The sequence below is a fragment of the Myotis davidii genome, unplaced genomic scaffold (assembly GCF_000327345.1).
Source record: "Myotis davidii unplaced genomic scaffold, ASM32734v1 scaffold158, whole genome shotgun sequence".
NCBI classification, from domain to species: Eukaryota; Metazoa; Chordata; class Mammalia; order Chiroptera; family Vespertilionidae; genus Myotis; species Myotis davidii.
The window spans coordinates 263374-283495 of NW_006289390.1; the positions used below are offsets into that span (position 1 = coordinate 263374).

The 20122-nt window shown below is 42.6% G+C and overlaps 2 protein-coding genes across 8 annotated transcripts in view; both read left to right on the forward strand.

Annotated features, from left to right (window-relative positions):
- Positions 1–20122, forward strand: part of GRIA4 (glutamate ionotropic receptor AMPA type subunit 4) — a 417768-nt gene that overhangs the window by 148886 nt on the left and 248760 nt on the right. The window lies entirely within an intron of this gene.
- LOC102774772 (interferon lambda-3) overlaps positions 17938–20122 on the forward strand; it is a 17479-nt gene continuing 15294 nt past the window's right edge. The window contains exon 1 of the mRNA XM_006761471.2: positions 17938–18379. Coding sequence (XP_006761534.1) covers positions 18177–18379 — 203 coding nt within the window. The 5' untranslated portion in view covers positions 17938–18176. The remainder of the gene's footprint in view (positions 18380–20122) is intronic.

The following is a 20122-nucleotide window of genomic DNA, read 5'->3' on the forward strand; positions in this document are numbered from 1 at the left end:
CTTTAAATACAGTTCCTCATGTTGTGACCCAACCATAAAATTATTTTCGTTGCTATTTCATAACTGTAATGTTGCTACTGTTATGAATCATAATGTAAATATCTGATAGGCAGGATGGTCTTAGGCGACCCCTGTGAAAGGGTCATTTGAGGCCCTGAAAGCTGGCCGAACAGATGTCTTATAAGTAAGGATACAAAGAAGCCACCCCCACACTGGTAAGAGGGCCTGAAACTGTCTAGTAGTCCGACATGCCTGTGGCAGATAAAAATCAGGAGGTATAGCTCAGCTGGGGAGATCCCCCCTGAGACATGAGGGGTCCTGGATCCACACCAGGCCCCCTAGCCCAGGGCTCTAGTGCCAGGAAGAGAAGTCCCCAAAACTTTTGGCTATCAGAACCAGTGTGGATTGTGGCTAAGGGAAACGGAGGGCTGCTAAAGACCCGGGCGTTGCTCTTAAAGGGCCCACACAGACTTACGCAGACTCACTGGCTCCAAGCTCCAGCACTGGGGCAGCAGCTCTGAAGGCACCGAGTCATATGGGGAGGAACTAAAATTGTCTGACTCCAAGATGAGGGCTAGAGGAGCAGTTTTCTCCCAGACAGAAGTGCTGGAAGGAGCCATTGTCCCTACGCTGAACCCTCCCTTCACAGGCTTGGCAGGTGGGCACCATATCGGAGCTTCCATTAATTCTCCCACACTGTTTGCCCAGCCCTGGTGATTCCGTGAGACCCTGCCCTACGAAACCTGTGGGCTCCCAAGCTGTTTTCCAGTGGGTTTTTCGTACAAAGGGCCTCTCTTGGATCATGCTGTTAACTTTCCTCAAATCTCTCAAGCAGCCCCACCGGTGGCTCAGTTGGTTGGAGCATCTTCATGTACACCAAAAGATTGCAGGTTTGACTCCGGGTCAGGACACACACCTAGGTTGCAGATTCTATGCCTAGTTGGAGCTTGTACAGGAGGCAACCAATCGATGTTTCTCTCTCCTCTCTCTCTCCCTCCCTTTCTCTTTTTCTAAAAAAAAAAAAAGAAAGAAAGAAGGAAATCAATAAACATACCTGCAGGTAAAGATTTTAAAAAAGAAGCAGAAGTATACTTCTTTAAAAAAAATGTCCCAAACAAGTAGCATCTGGCATTCTGGTATCTCATTCCTCTTGCTAAGTGGCCCCAAGCCTGGCACTGGTGGCAGCCAGCTTTGGCTGGGAGCGTGGCCTCTCCCCGGCACCTCCAAGCCCAGCACAAATAGCAGCCCTCTGTAGATTGCTCTGTAGCTCATGCTGAGTAGCCCTGGGCAGAACACAGGTGGCAGGTGACCGTGGCCTACACCTCCTGTGAGGCTCCAGTGCCAGTGCACCTGGCAAACAATTTCAGACAATGCTGAATTACAACCCACCTACCTCTGTGAGCAATGCACTCAAGGGGCAAACTCAGCAGGCACCGAAACCTTACTGAATCCAACACTGCTCCATAGGGTGGGCCCCTCAATAGTAGCTCCTCCACTGGGTTGCAGCTGGTTCTCACAGCCAATAGGACTAGGAGTCAGTCCATCCCAGTGACAAGCCGACAGGAATCAAGGTTCATTACAACAGGAGGGTACAACCAGTCCAACTAGAGAGACAGAGCATACCTGGAGTGCCCACCTCAGGTGACCTGGGAAGCTGTGTCCCTGGGCCCTACTAAAGGCAACTCTATCAAGACTTGGAGACTCAGGTGGGCACCATATCTATTTCCATTAGCTCTCTGTATATAGAGACAAACACAGAGAAGCAACCAAAATGAGAAGACAAATAAACAGGTCCCAAATGGAAGAACAGGAGAGATCTCCAGAAAAAGAACTAAGTGAAATGAAAGCAACCAAAGCTTCCAGATACAGAGTTCAAAACAATGGTTATGAGGATTCTCAAGGTACTGAGTAAGAACTTCAACAGCATAAAAACGGACATGAAAACCATGAGAAAGAACCAATTGAAATGAAGAGTATATTACAGGGAATAAACTGTACAGTATATATGGTGTATATGGGTGCTAGATTTATTGGTGTGATCATTTTGTAAGTCACATAAATGTCTAATCATGGGATTGTACACCTCAAACTTTTATAATATTGCACATCAACTGTAATTTAGAAATAAAAAAGAGTTACATGTAGTTAAAAAAAAGAATTGCATCAATCAACCACCTTAGAAAGAGTAAGGTACTGATAATTCACATACATTAGACAAATCTGAATGAGTGTGAACTAACACTGGGGGCCAGCACATTGCTAAAGAAGCCACTGATGAGAAAATGACTTGCTTGATTAAAATAAATGTGGGACAGTGATTCTGAAGAACATAGACAGGGCCATATCTGAGAATTGTGCCTTTACGTACTCATAATAACTAGAATTTACCAGTTACCATGAATTTTCATAAGTCTAAGGTTTTCACTCATAACCTCTAGAACAAGAGTTAGCAAAAACCATAGCTGGTGAACCAAATCTAGCCAATTTATTATTATTATTATTATTATTATTATTACTACTACTACTAGAGGCCCAGTACACAAGATTCGTGCACTGGGGGGCGGGGCGGTGGCGGGGGGGTATCCTCAGCCCAGCCTGTACCCTCGCAGTCTGAGACCCCTCAGGGGATGTCTGTCTCCAGCTTAGGCCCAATCCCCTGGGGATCGGCCCTAAGCCAGCAGTCAGACATCCCTCTCGCAGTACAGGGCTCTCACAGTGCGGAACCCCTCGCTCCTTACCGCCTGCCTGCAGTAGAGGCAGGAGAGGCTCTCGCCACCACCACTGTGCTCGTCAGCCATGAGCCCGGCTTCTGGCTGAGCAGCACTCCCCCGTGGGAGCACACTGACCACTAGGGGGCAGCTCCTGCGTTGAGCATCTGCCCCCCTGTTGGTCAGTGTGTGTCATAGCAACCAGTCGTTCCGCCATTCAGTCAGTTTGCATATTATGCTTTTATTATATAAGATTATTACTATTGTTGTTGTAGTTGCAAATAAAATTTTATGGGGACACAACTGCACTCACTCATTTATGTATCATCTTTGGTTACTTTCAAACTACAGTGGCAAAGTTGAGTAGTTGCACAGAGACTGTATGGCCTGAAAAAGCTTAAATATTTACTGACCCATTACAGAAGCTTGCCAAACCCTGACTTAGAACCTTCATTGAAAACTGACTACTTCAGCTGAATCATCTTATGTAAGAAAGACGCTTAAATCTGTGCTTGTTCTATGTATGCTTTCATTGCTAAGTAATCTAAATTTTTTCATAATACAAATATCTTTTTAAAATCATTCATAAAAATAATTCAGTAAATATTTGTAAAGTTCACTTCAGGATCTGTGGAAGATTGTGAATATGAGTACCATGGGAATAGTATTATAAATCCATATATCATGAACATAGGTGTTTGCACCTGACACATTACTGACAAAACAAATTCTTATTTTCCTACCTGCCACAATAATAATGAAACATTCCTTTCAATTATAATAAATAGAACTCAAGCCTTTCTAATTAAAGAGGATACCCTGGAATCAAGGCCTGATCAAAGTCTCTAATGCACAGTATCAAACTAGAGAATATGCTTAACACCAATTGATTGCCTTTATGCAAAAAGAAGTGTCCATTGTGTGGGTGTGTGGGGGGGGGGGTGGAGGGGAACGGGGACTATTTCCCAAAGGCATGCAAGCATTTAGAAAATGTTTCTTTTTATGTATACATGGTAGTTAAAGACTTCACAAATTATGAGTTCTCACTTATCTCAAGTCATCTGTAGGGTTTTTTTAAAAAAAATCTGTTTTTATACTGCCTTATATTTTATGTTAACTAAGAAGTAGATATGCACCTTTGTAAATTAAACTTGGAACTATTGTGATCTAAAAATACTTTTAATTTTAGGATGAATCTACACTTACTTCCAAATCCTAATTGGGTTTGCGCATATGGCTTAGTTTTGTTTGCTGACATACATATTTACTAGCTCTACTAAAAAATAGACCAAAGCAGAGCCACCATCATCTTTAAGCGGGATTGTCACCATAGCCTCTTAGCTGATTTCTCTGCTTCTGTCTTTACCCCAGTGTGTATCTTTTCTTCACAAGAGCCACCGTGAGCCTTCTAAAACACCCACTTCCCAAAAGCTACCCAGGGGCTTCCTGCTCGCTCAATGTAAAATCTAAGTCCTTATGAGAGCATGCCAGGCACATTCTATCATGCTCTTCGCCCTGCCTGGAATTCGCTATGCCGAAATAAGGCATCCTCACTCCCTCCACTCCTTCTCTTATTGTTGTCTTTGCTTATATTGTCACTTTTCAGGGAGAGCCTCTCTGACAACCTCCGTTCTTCACTCTAGCATTCCCCGTTCTCCTTTCCGGTTTTATTTTTCTCTCTAGCACATTTCACTGCCTTACGTTCTATACATTTTCTAGATATTTACTTAACATAGGCTTCATTACAATGGGCATTTTATTTACTTATTCACTGCCCTATCCATGGTCTAGAATTGTACCTGGCAGGGAGAAGACACACCATACATACGTGGCATCTGAGGTTTTATAAGTGAATTGAAAAATTGGCATGAATGATGATGAAAGAAATAAAGACATGGAGCATGCACAATCATCTAATGGTTATCACAGGAGAGGGTGGTGGGCTGGAGTTCCTGAGGCCCAAGAATAAATGACTGGGCGTGCTTATCAGATGACATGTACGGAATTCATGAAATATCTGGCATCCCTGTCATTTATCCAGCTGTTTATTCTTTTTATTTTTTTAACATATTTTATTGATTTTTTTACAGAGAGGAAGGGAGAGGGATAGAGAGTTAGAAACATCGATGAGAGAGAAACATCGATCAGCTGCCTCCTGCACACCCACTACTGGGGATATGCCGGCAACCAAGGTACATGCCCTTGACCAGAATCGAACCTGGGACCCTTGAGTCCGCAGGCCGACGCTCTATCCACTAAGCCAAGTGGTTCGGGCCAGTTGTTTATTCTTGAACTAGAAAAAAAATTAATTTTAGCACTTTATTTCTTACTACATAAATAAGTGCTAGAGTGTGTTCTTAAAATATTCTAAAATGAGGAAAAACTCTAATATGTTCTGTTCTAATTTGCCAGAGTCAGTCATACATCCAACATGGTGTTGATGACTCATATGCATTGTTGTTGGTTTGTGTTTTTTTAATAAACAAGAAGCACGTACCACAAAATGCAAATAAAAAAGAAAACTACTCGTATGAACAAGGAAAGTGGCTGATCCATTGACGTTATGAAAAAGTTGCTTTCAAGTTGTATCTGAGATTTTTCAATTTGATAATAAGATCAAGCACTTAGCCCTAACCAGTTTGGCTCAGTGGATAGAGCATTGGCCTGAGGACTCAAGGGCCCCAGGTTCAATTGCAGTCAAGGGCATGTACCTTGGTTGCGGGCACATCCCCAGTAGGGGGTGTGCAAAAGGCAGCTGATAGATGCTTCTCTCTCGTCAATGTTTCTGACTCTGTATCCCTCTCCCTTCTCTGTAAAAAATCAATAAAATATATTTTTAAAAAAATGATGAAGCACTTATATAGCGCTTACCATAAGCAGGTATGGTTCTAAAATTTTTACATATATAAACTCATTGTTTATCTTACAACATTCTGAAGTAGGTGAGATGATTACTTCCATTTACAGATGAGAAAATGGAGGCCCCTCAGAGTTAAATAACTTGTACAAGATCATACGGCAAATAATTGTCAGATCTAGGCTTCAAATCAAGACAGTTTGACTTCAAAATCTGTGTTTTTAACCACTGTACTATGACACCGTTAATGTGAATCAGGGATCGCCAAAGAAGATTACAAAATAAGCAGGTGCTGTACATTTACTATATATTTCTTCTATGCAGCACTGGGAAAACCCACCCTGAAAGACTCATAAAAGAGCCAGTCACAGATCCAAATATTTCAGCTTTAGAAATTTATTTCAGCAAGGGCATCTGAGTCCTGCAGCTGCTATGTGTGGTCTTTTGTGTGGCCACAGGTGTTGGCTGTACCACTAGAGCACTTAATGGAGGATGACAAGGCTAGCTTAGTGGGGACTGCCAGCTCCAGGAGGTAATGCCAAGTTTAATACTGAAAGTCAAACATATGCATGTGCCAATTTTCTTCTAAATGCATTTTTATTGAAGAAAAACAAAGTTGTCTTCTAAAAACATCATCTGTGGATGCATAAAGGATGATATTGGCATAACATAGCAGCATTAGCAGGCTTTAAACATTGAAAATTGGTTTTCAAACTGGAGATGATAGAGTGATGAAATCAGACAATTACATTGAGGAATGACCACTTGAATACCAAGTAAATAACCATCAGAACCTACATATTTCAATTTTAGAAAGTCACAGTGTGGCTTAAGTTTTAATGTAAAAAAAAAAAAAAGGAAACAAAAGAAATGAACTGCCCAACTGATATGGCTCAGTGGTCGAGTGTCGACCCATGAACCAGGTGGCCGTGGTTGGTTTTCAGATCAGGACACATGCCTGGATTATGGGCTCAATCCCTGGTGGAGATCGTGTGGGGAGACAGCTGGTCGATGATTCTTTAATCATTGATGTTTGTATCCCTCTATCCCTCTCCCTTCCTTTCTCTGAAATCAATAAAAAAAATATTAAAAATAAAAAAGAAGAAGAAAACCACACTTGGTACTTTCTATGAATAACTGCTTCAGTGACCATAACAAGTGATGCTTTGGTGCATGGAGCCTCCCTTATATGAGTCGAGTTAAACGAAATTAAATAAGTGTCTGTGGATGATCAGTTACATGTGCATAGTAAGAGAATATACTCATAAACTATAGATTTTGATAGCAAAGAGAAAACAGAACACAAATCGTTGTAAAGAAAGTAAACTAAGTAACATAAGAGAATTACAAAGAAAATTTGGAGATTGAAAAGAAAAAGATCGCATATCAGATTTAGGACTATGAATGGACCCCTAAGGAGGAGGCTTTCAACAAGTGGAGAGGGAAGACATTCCAGGAAGAGGAGCTTGAATGAGTAAAGGGGAAGAGATGGGACACATTATCTGGAATATAGGCTCCATAACCTGAGAAGCTTACATCTAGTAAGGAAACTACGGTCAAGTGGATAAGAACTAGGTCTAATTCTGTCGCCTCAGACCTCAGGCAGTAACTGACATATAATAGGTGTTTGGTTAATAATAGAGGAGATAAGATGGCAGGTAAGTGAAACAAAATAACATGTTGGTAAATGTAGATGAAACACAATGTATAATGGTACCTCGTATGCTAATAACCATTATACAGTGAAGCCCAGCTCTGAGGCATATAAAAGACTGTGCAGAGGTACCCAGAGGGCAGATCATTTTTCTTAGATAGTCAGGGAGGTTTCAGAAAGGATAACATTTGTGCTGAGTAGGTCTTTAAAAAAATGATTAAGAGATTTTGAGACGAAGTAGGGGGAGGAGGGCATTTTTTTGAAGGAAACAGCGTAAACAAGACTATATGTCCTGCAAATGGTAAGTAACTCACTATGGCTCAAGGAGAGAGGGAATGGGACTGGCCAAGAGTAGGCTGATGAGGTTGTTTAGAACGGATGAGACAGATACTGTTGGATTGTGTAATCCCCACCTAAGAATTTGGATTCTGTGCCCTAGGTAACAAGATGCCAATAGTTATTTTTAAGTAGCATACTGACATGATAAAAGTTTATGCTTCAGAAATATATACTAAAGTGGAATGGAGAATGAACTGGAGGTTGTAAGATTTGGCAGCCAAGAAAAAAACAGCCAAAAAATTACAATGTGACACGTAAACAAGAGAAAATAAGCATAGTTAAACCTATATCATACATGCTAAGGAGGTGTCAAGTACATGAATCATCAGAGTAGGCTGACTTTAATCAACGTTTGTCATTTGGGATTTGAGGAGGCCGGATCTTGTTTTAATGATCCACACCTGCCTCACCCATTTTAACTTAAAAGTAACAAAAACAAGATGTACCGTAAAATACTGTTTACTTTAACTCATGGATTTCGCATCTACTATGTATTTCAATTTGTATTAAAGATGCTAGTAAAAATATCAATATAGAAATATTTGTGTCATAATACATCATTTCTATTACTATTTGGTGTATTGTTTTAAAATATATTTTATTGATTTTTTTAGAGAGGAAGGGAGAGGGATAGAGAGTTAGAAAGATCGATGAGAGAGAAACATTGATCAGCTGCCTCCTGCACACTCCCTACTGCGTATGTGCCCACAACCAAGGTACATGCCCTTGACCAGAATCGAACTCGGGACCCTTGAGCCCACAGGCCTACACTCTATCCATTGAGCCAAACCAGTTAGGGCCTATTTGGTGTATTTACATTGTATATATATATATGGAATATGGATGACAAAGTGCTATAATTTGCTATAGTCTGATAATACATTGAACATCCTGATGCAAGAAGGGTTTCATATGTGATGACATCTTGTTTGTATTCTAGACTATTCTAGAGAGAGTTTGCCAGTAGAGTACACAAACGAATTGATTATACATTATGTCATTGACCTGTTTGGATTCACTTTTTGAATTAATACATCAGTAACATATTGTGTGGAATGCTAATATCTTCTATGAACAATTATAATATAATGCCATTTAGTGGCGAACTTTGTTGGACTATCCATTATATGGATAGTTGGAGTTTCATTTAATAATTATATTCTGTGCTAAAAAGTTTGCCAAGATACCATCTATATATATAAAAGCCTAATCAACTGTTACAACCTGATGAACAGGCTACCAGCTGGTAGCTATGACACACACCGACCACCAGGGGCAGACACTTAATGCAGGAGCTGCCTCCTGGTGATCAGTGTGCTCCCACAGCCAACCTCCCACAGCTGGCCAACCTTCCTCAGTCCCTGCCCCCAGCCGACTGTCTCCGATCAGCCCCCAATTGCCGGCCAGGCCCATGCATGAATTAGTGCACTGGGCCTCTAGTTCAGTATATAATTCTAAGAATTTCAAAAACTTCACTACATGTTTTACACAATGAAAAGCCATCCACACTAATAAAAGACAAATATGCAAACTGACTGCAACTTCGTTGCACCTTGAGCCACGCCCACCAGCCAATCAGAGCGACTATATGCAAATTAACCCAACCAAGATGGCGGCCGGCAACCACGGAGCTGGAGCAAGCAGGAGGCTTGGGTTCTCTGGCGATGGAGGAAGCCAAGCTTCCCTCCTGCCTGCCCTGGCCGGCTCTGAGCTCCTCTCAAGGCTACAAAGTTTCAATTATAGAAGGTAAATAAATCCCAGAATTAAAAAGAAAAAAGAAAAAAAGGAGAGGCTGGGAGCTTCCGTTGCTGAGGGGGGTTGGCCAGCCTGAAAACGGCCCTCAGCCCCTCACCCAGGCTGGCCAGGCAACCCAGTGGGGACCCCCACTCTGAAGTGGGTGTGACCAGCCTGGAAACAGGCATCAACCCCTCACCCAGGCTGGCAAGGCATCCCACATCTCCCGAGGGCTGCCAGGCTGCCAGAGGGATGTCTGATTGCCAGCTTAGGCCCAATCCCGCAAGGAGCAGGCCTAAGCCAGCAGGTGGTCATCCCCCGAGGGGTCCCACCAGACTGTGAGAGAAAACAGGCCAGGCTGAGGGACCACCACTGCCCCCCCCCAATCCCCCCCCCCGTGCACAAAGTTTTGTGCACTGGGCCTCGTACTTAAACAATAAAACTAGACTGTTCTATACAGAGTTTGCTAGTAGCCATTCCAAAGTAGTATTTATATGTTATGTCCTGATTTGGTTGTTTAGTTCTGTAAAATTTTGCAATTTTATGAAGAAAAATTTTTGCCTTCTCAAGGCCTTTATTTAATAGAGAAACAACATTTTGAACAATATCGTTTTCCACTCTTGATAGTATATTTTTGCCTAATTTTATCTTTTTTATCTCTTAGTTTGTCTAGATAAATATATTTGTAGAAGTTAGATTGTTTGGATACTTGTTCACATTTATTAGCCTCTTCTCCAACTACCCAAACTTTAAATATTTTAATACATGGTTTAAGAATAGCCTCTAATTTAACTCTTTAAATAAACCAAATCATCCAATTTCTTTTTTCTGTTTCCAGGCTGCCAAGTAGTCCTGGAGAAAGACATAAAGTAGAATACTTTTTCTTTTATTACAAACTGACCCAGACCCTCACTTCTAATCTCTAGGTAAAATCCTATTAGTTTGCCCAATGCTATTATGCCAAATATTTTACCTTATTTTTTTCCAAATATAAAGCTGGACTTTCTCTAATCCCTTAATTCTCTGGAGATAGGGGTACTTTTACTGAGACTGTTTAACATGAGCTCCCCCAATTTCTATCCAAATCAAAGTGCTCTGAACACTCATCCATTTCCTCCTGTGTGCTTCCTGCTTCAGGAAATAGTCATTGCGTTCAATCAGGGCTAACCCTCCAAATGAGCCCATGTTTTCTTTTATACTCAAAGATCTTTCTCTTCGAATATCTGCCCTTCCTCTTTGACCTTCAGTTTCTCCCCCTCTTTCTATACACAGGACTGAAAATTTCCCAAACTATGAGCAAACAGTGAAACACCCTTTATAATCTGAATTCTCCTGAGCCATTATGCTGTCTCTCATCAGCACATCGTCACTGAAACATAGTCTACAAAGCTCTGCCTGTATCTTTCTTTATTCCTTCATCCTCTGTACTTTTGGTTCTATCTACCCACTCTCTACAGAATTTAACCTCTTCAAAAATTAGCCTTTGGCTTTCCAAATCCAAAGATGTTCTTGATATTTCACACTCTTAAATGTTTCATATTCTTTATCCTTTTGAATCCCTCTGTGGTTTCTGAAACTATTTTGTGTTCCTTTTTAAAACACTGTGCTCCCATGATCATCAGTGCTTCATGATCTTTGCCTTATAGACCTGCTCCTAAATATAGTATTCTCTCTACTCAACTCTGCTCTCTCAACATTCCTGTGGGAGCCAATGCTATTTTTGCCATTGTTCTAACTAACATTTTGAACAGAATGAATCAGAAATCCCTATCTCTACATGAGCTCATGCTAAAGCTCCAATCACTTTTTTTTCAACAAGTTCCTCTAAGCAGGTATAATTAACAGTTTTAGATAAACCAACTTGTATACGTTTTTTGGTAATTCTTGGGAAATAAGCAATAAAATAATTAGGAGTAAAAGGTTATTATTTATGCATTGTGCTTCAGAAAAAAAGCCTGTCTTGTCTGTGGTATATATACAATATGTATTTTAGATGATGCTAGAGATAGATAGATAGATGATAGATTTATGTAATTTTGTATTTATATGTGTAAAATGTTAACATTATACTAATTTGTATAAAGAATGTATGGCTCTTTCTTGTATTATTTTTATTCTCAAACATTTCTAGAAGTTAAAATTATTTCAAAATAAAAATTATAAAAATAAGTGGAATGTAACTAAAGTTGGGTTGAAAAGAAATTTCATAGCTTTGAAGACATCCTATATAATAAAAAGGTAATATGCAAATTGACCCTAACAGCAGAATGACTGGTCACTATGGCACACACTGACCACCAGGGGGCAGATGCTCAATGCAGGAGATGCCTCATGGTGGTCAGTGTGCTCCCACAGGGGGAGCTCTGCTTAGCCCCAAGCCAGGCTCCTTGCTGCCAGCACAGTGGTGGTGGCAGGAGCCTCTCCTGCCTCCGCAGCAGCTCTAAGGATGTCCGACTGCAGCTTAGGCTTGCTCCCCGCTTACAAGTGGACATCCCCCAAGGGCTTCCGGGCTGCCAGAGGGATGTCTGACTGCCAACTTAGGCCCGATCCCCCGGGGAGCAGGCCTAAGCCAGCAGGTGGATATCCCAGACTGCAAGAAGGCACAGGCCAGGCTGAGGGACAACCCCCCCGAGTGCACAAATTTTTGTGCACTGGGCCTCTAGTTTATTATAAAACAAAGAAACTGAATACAAAAAGCTGAGCTTTCAACTCAATAAGCTTTAAAAAAAACAGACAAACACTATAGTCAAACATGCAGAAAAAATAATGGAGAAAAAGGCAGAAATTAATTTACATGATTAATAATAAAGCTGCAGGGAATTTTCACCTACCTATTCATTGCTAAAAAGATGCCCATTCTCTCCTTCATCTCCCTCTACTATTTGTTTCTCTCATCCTTTAATTGTAGAACTAGAAGCCCAGTGCACAAAAATTTGTGCACTTGGGGGAAGGGAGGGGGATCTCTCAGCCTGGCCTGTGCCCTTTCGCACTCTGAGGCCCCTTGGATGATGACCACCTGCTGGCTTAGGCCTGCTCCCCGGCGGGGATTGAGCCTAAGATGGCAGTCAGACATCCCTCTGGCAGCCCTCGGGGGATGACCACTTGCCAGCAGGATGCAGGCCTAAACTGCAGTTGGACATCTTTAGCACTACTGAGGAGGCAGGAGAGGCTCCCACCACCACCACTGTACTGGCAGCCATCAGCCTGGCTTGTGGCTGAGCAGAGCTCCTCCCACATGAGAACGCCATTACCACCAGAGGGCAGCTCCTGAATTGAGCATCTGCCCCCTGGTGGTCAGTGTGTGTCATAGTGACTAGTCATTCCCAGTCATTAGGGTCAGTTTGCATATTACCCTTTTACTATATAGAACAAAGGCCTGGTACACGGGAGGGGGCCGACTGGTTTGCCCTGAAGGGTGTCCCGGATCAGGGTGGGGGTCCCACTTGGGTGCCTGGCCAGCCTGTGTGAGGGGCTGATGGGTGTTTTCAACCTGGTCACACCCCCTTCAACGTAGGAGTCCCCACTGGGGTGCTTGGCCAGTCTAGGTGAGGGGCTGAGGGTCGTTTTCAGGCTGGTGGGTGACTGAAGCTCCCAACCTCTCCTTTTTCCTTTTTTTTTATTTATTCTGGGATTTACTGAGCCTGCTGCTAGCTGAAAGCAAGTTTCTGGGTTTGTTTAGCTTCTATAATTGCAACATTGTTTCTTAGAGTGCAGCTCAGAGGCCGGCAGCAGCAGGCGGGGAACCTTGGCTTCCTCCATCACTGGAGCAAGCAAGCCTCCTGTTTGCTTCAGCTGCCTGGCTGCCTGCCGCCACCTTGTTTCGCAGTTAATTTGCATATCGCCCTGATTAGCCAATGGGAAGCGTGTCAGAGGTACAGTTAATTACCATGTTTGTCTATTATTAAATAGGATAATTGACTATGCTTTAAATGTGCTTTTCTCTGTTTTTGTTATTGAAATTGCGTTATCTTTAAAGTACAGGCATTAGTGGGAAGATATGCCCTAGTTTGGAAGGTAAAGATAGTCTTTTCTGAGGCAGTGATGTGAGTACCATTATTTAAGTGATGAGTACAATACCCAAGGAAAAAGTGGGAGGAAAGTGGAAGAGAAACATGTGTAAAGTTTTGAAATAAAGAAAAATGGGCATTCTCAAGAAAGTAGAGCAAAGTAAGAAAGAAGAGATAAATCTAAAAGAAAAATAGCAATAGTAAAAAAAAAAGTTTGGCAACTATTTAAGAAACCAAATAAAATGAAATACTATACATATCAAATTAGAGAAGATCTTTTCTAATAATGATACCTACAATGAACAGGAAATAAGCCTTCTTAACCATTTTTCATGATAATATTAATTTGCACAAGTTCTATTGTATAAAACTATTTTAGAAATTTTGGTAATAAAGATCAAAGCCTACACTGAGAACTTCCAGTTGTTGGACTTTCCTAAATTTCAGAATAATCTAAAATTTGCATGAAGGCTAATACAAAAATGTGATATAAATAAGACGTTTATAATTATTTGATAAGAAAAATGGAAATTATTTTTTGAATCAGCACAGATCAAGTTAGCATCTTATGAATAGTATCTAACAATTCTATTATAAAATTATTTTTCCTCATTTTAAAAATTAAGAAACAGTTTCATAGAAGCTAAGAAAGTTGCCCCAAATCATATGACTAATGAAGAGTGAATCAGGGATCCAAGACTTACATAGTCTGACAATAAAATCTTCTCATTAAAGCACAACAGTGTGGTAATTGTAGGGTTGGACAGAGGTGGGAGAAGGGTAGGGGGGTTCAATGGTGATGGAAAATAAATAAAATAAAATAAAGAGGAAAAAATATTCATCATTATAACAGCTAAAAAAACACATATCCCTTAGTTATGCAACACCAGGATTTAAAAAATCATACTGTATCCACATATTTGCAATGTAGAAATTTATCATATATTAAGACTATCAATATATATATTAAAGGCTAATATGCAGAGTGTCTTCTCAACAATTCGACTGGGATATCGGGGCGTTCGATACTTAGCTATGATGTGCGCTGACCACCAAGGTGTGGCATGTAATGGAGGAAGGCCCCAGCTGGCAGCCTGCAGCTGGGGAAGAAAGGCCCCAGCTAGAAGTCCCTGATCGGCCCCTCAACAGCCAGGCCTAGGGACCCTATCTGTGCATGAATTTCGTGCACCAAGCCTCTAGTATCAGAAATAAACACTGATATTATACACCTCTCACGACCACATCAAAATTACAACTAAAATAATTACAGAAAAACTATCATAAAGAACCACCCAAAATCTGGCTCAATGGAAGTCCTATAACTAGAAAAGTGAAGAAAAAACTACATCAAGGCTGGTAGGACGGGTGGAAGCATGGAACAGACTGGTCCATAACCCATGTGTGGCATCTTTTTTAATCTGGAGGGATATCTCCACTGCAGAGACCTCCCCTGAGAAGCAAGGGGTACCAACCCCACACCAGACTCCTAGCCCAGGGTTCCAGAGCTGGGAAGAGCAGCCCCCACAACTCAGGGCTATAAAAACCAGTGGAGATTGTGGTTGAGTGACACAGGGCTGTTGGAGTCCCAGACAGTTCCCCTTAAAGGGCTGGTGCAGGAATTTATATGGTCCCACTTCCTCTGAGATCTAGCACTGGGTGGTGGCTTTGGGTTATCCAGGGACATATGGGAAGAACTGGATTGTCTTGCATCTGAGCAGGAATTCGGTGGTGGCTTTCTCCCAGATGGGGATGCTCACATGGATCATTGTTCTTGTGCTGGGACCTCCCCCATCACGGAGCTGACTGGCAGCCATAACTGAGTTTCCATCAGCCTGGCCCACATTGCTTGCTCTATCCTGGTGATTCCCTGAGACTCTGCCCCATTCTATTTGCAGCCCTGACCAAGCTGTTTGCAGTGTTTTTTCCATATCAGTGGCCTGCCCTGGCTCAGGCTTCATACTTTTCTAAAGTCTCTCGAACAAGTAAAACTGGCTTCAGCATACCCCAAACCTATCAATAAGAAGCCCAAGACTCAGCACCAGCACCATTCTGCCTTGCCTCACAGCTGGTCCTTGCCTTAGCAGTTCCAGGGCCAATATAAATAGCAGTCATCTTCAGATATCTCTCTGTAGCTCCTGCCAGGCAGCCCCAGGCCGTAATTGACTTTGTACCTCCCAAAAGGCCCGAGAGCCAGAGCACCAGGTTGACATCTTCAAACCATAATAGATTACAACTCTACACATCCATAAGTGAAACACTCAAGGGGCAGATTCAGTGAGCACCAAAGCCCCACTAAAGCAAGTTCTACTCCATAGGGGTATCTACTGCACAGCAGCTCTTCCACTGTAGTCACAGCTGGTTCTTACAGCCAATTGTCCTGGGGGTGACACCAAAAGCAAGCAAGGCTCAACTACAAGACTGTGCACATAACTCAGGCAGGGGTATGCATAGAGTGCCCAGCTCAGGTGACTGGGGAGGCTGAGCCACTGGGCTCTACAGGACACCTACTACACAAGGACCCTCTACCAATTCAAGGAAACATAGCCGTTCTACCTAATACGTAGAAACAAACACAGGGAAGCAGCCAAAATGCAAAGACAAAGAAACATGTCAGAAATGAATGAAATGGAATCAAGAAAACTCCTGATTATAATGTTGCTCAAAGATCTTAATGAGAGTTTCAAGGGACTTAGTGAAACTTTCAAGGATCTTAGTGAGAATTTCAAAGACATGAAAAAGGACCAGTCAGAAATTCAGTATACACTAACTGAAATAAAGAATAATTTACAGGTATTCAACAGTAGAGTAGAGCATCCCAAGAATCAAATCAATGATTTGGAATATGAGGAAGCTAAAAACACTGAATCAGAAGAGCAAAAAGAAAAAAGAATAAAAAAATATGAGGTTCTGTAAAGAGCCTCTGGGACAACTTCAAGCATACCAACATTCACATTATGGGAGTCCCAGAAGTTGAAGAGAGAGAGCAAGAAATTGAAAACCTATTTGAAGAAATAACATCAGAAAATTACTCCTACCTGGTGAAATAAATACACTTAAGAGTCCTAAATAAGAGGAACCTACAGATGTCCACACCAAGACACATCAAATTAAAGAGCTAAGTGTTAAAGACAAAGAGAAAATCTTAAAAGCAGCAAAAGAAAAGCAGTTATCTAAAAGAGAATGCCCATACAACTGTCAGCTGATTTATCAACAGAAACTATGCAGGCCAGAAGAGAGTGGCAAGAAATATTCAAAGTGATGAATAGGAATGACATACAAACAAGATTACTCCAACCAACAAAGGTATCATTTAGAATTGAAGGTCAGATAAACAGCTTCACAAACAAGAAAAAGCTAAAGGAGATCATCACCACCAAACTGGTATTACATTAAATGTTGAAAGGTATTCTCTAAGAAGAGGAAGATGAAGAGGAAAGGCGAAAGAAGAAAGGAGAAAGGAGAAGGAGAAGAATGAGGAGAAGAAGAGCAAAAATATAAATAAAATGGCAATAAATATATATTTGGAAGGAAGAAGGGTTGTGGGGTATAGGAATAGATTAAGCAAAGATCTTATATGCAAAAATGCAATACCTATGGACACAAACAATAGAGGGTGAAGGCCTGGGGCAGGGAAGGAACTGGGTAGATGGGGGGGGAAAGGGGGACATCAGCAATATTATCAACAATAAAGCTTTATTTTAAAATAAAGAAAATTAAAAGGCTCTGTCCTAGCCCGTTTGGTTCAGTGGATAGGGGGTCGGCCTGCAGACTAAAGGGTCCCAAGTTCAATTCTGGTCAAGGGCACATGCCTGGTTTGTGAGCTCAATCCCTAGTAGGGGGCATGCAGGAGGAAGGGAATCAATGATTCTCCCTCACATTGATGTTTCCTTCTCTCCCTCTCCCTTCCTCTCTGAAATCAATTTTTTAAAAAAGAAAAGAAAAAGCTCCAACAAGTTTTGTGTAATGGAATTTGTTTTCAATGCCATTCCTGGCACCTTGACCAATGCCTAATGCAAAGTGGGGGCTGAGTTATACTTGATGAATGAATGAATGAAAGCATTTGTCACACACTGAGCAGGATCCTTTGAAGTCCTTGGCCACACCTCACTTCCCAGCAGAACCTCCTATCCCTGGGTCCTGCTGCATCTGGACAATTAAAGATGTTTGTCAAGTTGCCCACCTTCCCTTCTTTTTCTCTCAGTGCTGGGTGGAGAAGGGAGGGAGGACCTGGTCTCCTCTTAACTCCAGGCTGCTTTGCCTTTCTCACTCTCTCCCAGGGCCCAGCAGCCTTCTTGCTTCCTCTTCTCCCCTCTCCTGACAGCCTCCCTCTTGGACTTTCCAGGTTCTTTGTGGCAACTACCCTAGAGGTGCCTTTCTCCTCCTCTCCCTGCTCTGGGGTATCCCGCAGGAAGGCACGTCTCTATGTCACCTAACTAGCAGGACACTGTGACCCCTCTTTGTGGGGCTGAGGCTGCCCATATCCTGAGATTTCTCTTATGACCTCACCTTCTGTAAGTGAATCAGAGGCTGTTTCATTTTCCCTTTCACTTCAGCTGCTCACCTGGCTCAAGGTCCACCCCTGCATGGGCTGGACTTCCCAGCCTGGAGCTCCCCTAGTGGCAGGTGCATTTTCACTTTTCCTACATCAGGTGGGATTGCCCCTCTGTCCAGGCTAAAAGCTGCACCATGGAGCTCTGCAGAATTACATCTCAGCAGTGCTGCAAGTTCAGAGATCCAGACAGAGCAGAAGGCTGAGACCCAGAAAAGGATTTTGAGACCAGAGACACCAACCAAGGCTGGGTGAGACCCAGGTGACAGGCTCTGAGTGGACACTTGGATCCCCATCTGCTGACAGAGACCAGAGACCAGAGGCCAGGATGAAGCTGGACTTGGCTGTGTGTTGCACGCTGGTGCTGGTGCTGATGCTGATGGCCTCGGTGCTGACCAGGACAGGAGCAGCTCCTGCCCCTACGCCCCCCAGGACCCTCCTGGGTGCAAGGGGCTGCCACATGGGCCAATTTAAGTCTCTGTCGCCACAAGAGATGAAGGCCTTCAAGAGGGTCAAGGGCGCCCTGGAAGAGTCGCTCCTGCTTAAGAACTGGCCCGGGTTCGATTCCGGTCAAGGGCATGTACCTTGGTTTCGGGCACATCCCCAGTAGGAGGTGTGCAGGAGGCAGCTAGCTGATCGATGTTTCTCTCTCGTGGATGTTTCTCTCTATCCCTCTCCCTTCCTCTCTGTAAAACGTCAATAAAATATCTAATAAAAAAAATAAAATAAAAGAATACAGCAGATGTGTGGCCGCTGGAGACCTGTGTGCCTGACCCTGACACCCACCGGCAACCTATCCCAGCCTCTTGGATTTTATTTATGCATGCCCTCCCTTTTGTAATTTATTGTCTCCCAACCACTATTTATATATTTATGGGTGTGAATTGTCAAACTCAGACCTGACAAAATATTTATTTTTCTACTTTTTGTAAAAATTTTGCAAATAAAAAATGAGTACAAGAAAAAATAGAATTTATCAAACTTGTCTCAACATTAATAAAGAAAAATAAATTGGAAATCCAGTATATTCTTGTGACATATTTATATATATATATATATACTAGAAGCCCGGTGCACAAACTTGTGCATGGTTGGGGCCCTAGGGGTGGCCTGCTGGGACCCGTCCCCAGTCCCCCATCCTCCATACTCATAGCCCCACAGCCCCACAGCCCCGGCTGGTAGCATGCCATGGGCTGGTGCCACCCCCTCACCTGCTCCACCATCCCGCCTGTGGGGTGATCAATTGGGGCGGGCCAGGTCCCCCACCGAGCTCCCTCAGTGCCTGGGAGCCAGGAAGAAGCCCCGTCACCACCACCACTGGTCGCAGTCTATGGGTGAGAGGCAGGGTAATCAGGCCCTCCTCTGAGCACCAACTTGGCCTGGCAGTGCCCGCTCACCTCCACCATCACGCCACAGGCCAGCATTCGTCGGTGCCCATCGGGGCCGGCAGTGCCTCCAATGCTGCCCTCTGCCAGCACCCTGTTGCCGATGCCAGCCGTATTCCACGCTGCCTTCCTGGTGGTCGGTGTACATCATAGCAAGTAGTCAAACTCCAGGTCGAATGACCAACCATAGGGACAATTTGCATATTAGGCTTTTATTGTATAGGACATGTATATGTGTATATACATGTATATGAGTAGATAACTGATAGATGGTAAAGAGAGAGACTTTTAAACAAGATAGCATGTATCTGAATTTGAGGTCTACCACTAATCTCAGCAGGACTTTATGGAAATTCAGTGAGATAATTCATGTAAACTGTTTAGCAGAATGCCATGCACACAGTGATACTCACCAACGTGTACACCTCATATGTCAACTAGGCTCTCTCTGGTACCAGACTGCAACATAAAATGTACTTGGTTTGGAAAGTCTAAATGATTTTTTAAGAAACCTAGAACCTTGTCCTAGCAAGTGTAGCTCAGTGAATAGAGCATCAGCCTGCAGATTGAAGGGCCCTGAGTTTGACTGTAATCAAAGGGCATAGGCCCAGGTTGCGAGTTCAATTCCCACTAGGGGTAGTGTAGGAGGCAGCCAATCAATAATTATCTCTCATCTTTGGTGTTTCTGTTTCTCTTCCTCTCCTTTCCTCTCTGAAATCAATTAAAAAAAATTTTTTTAAAAAAGAAAAAACACAGAACCTTGAGAATTTCCTGGCTTCTGCATTCAACATGCCATCCTTTCCCAACCATGGTAGACAGCCAGATGTTAAACTCCATTCTAATGACATATTTGTGAATAGACATCACTTAAAGTCTTGAGGTCGTGCGC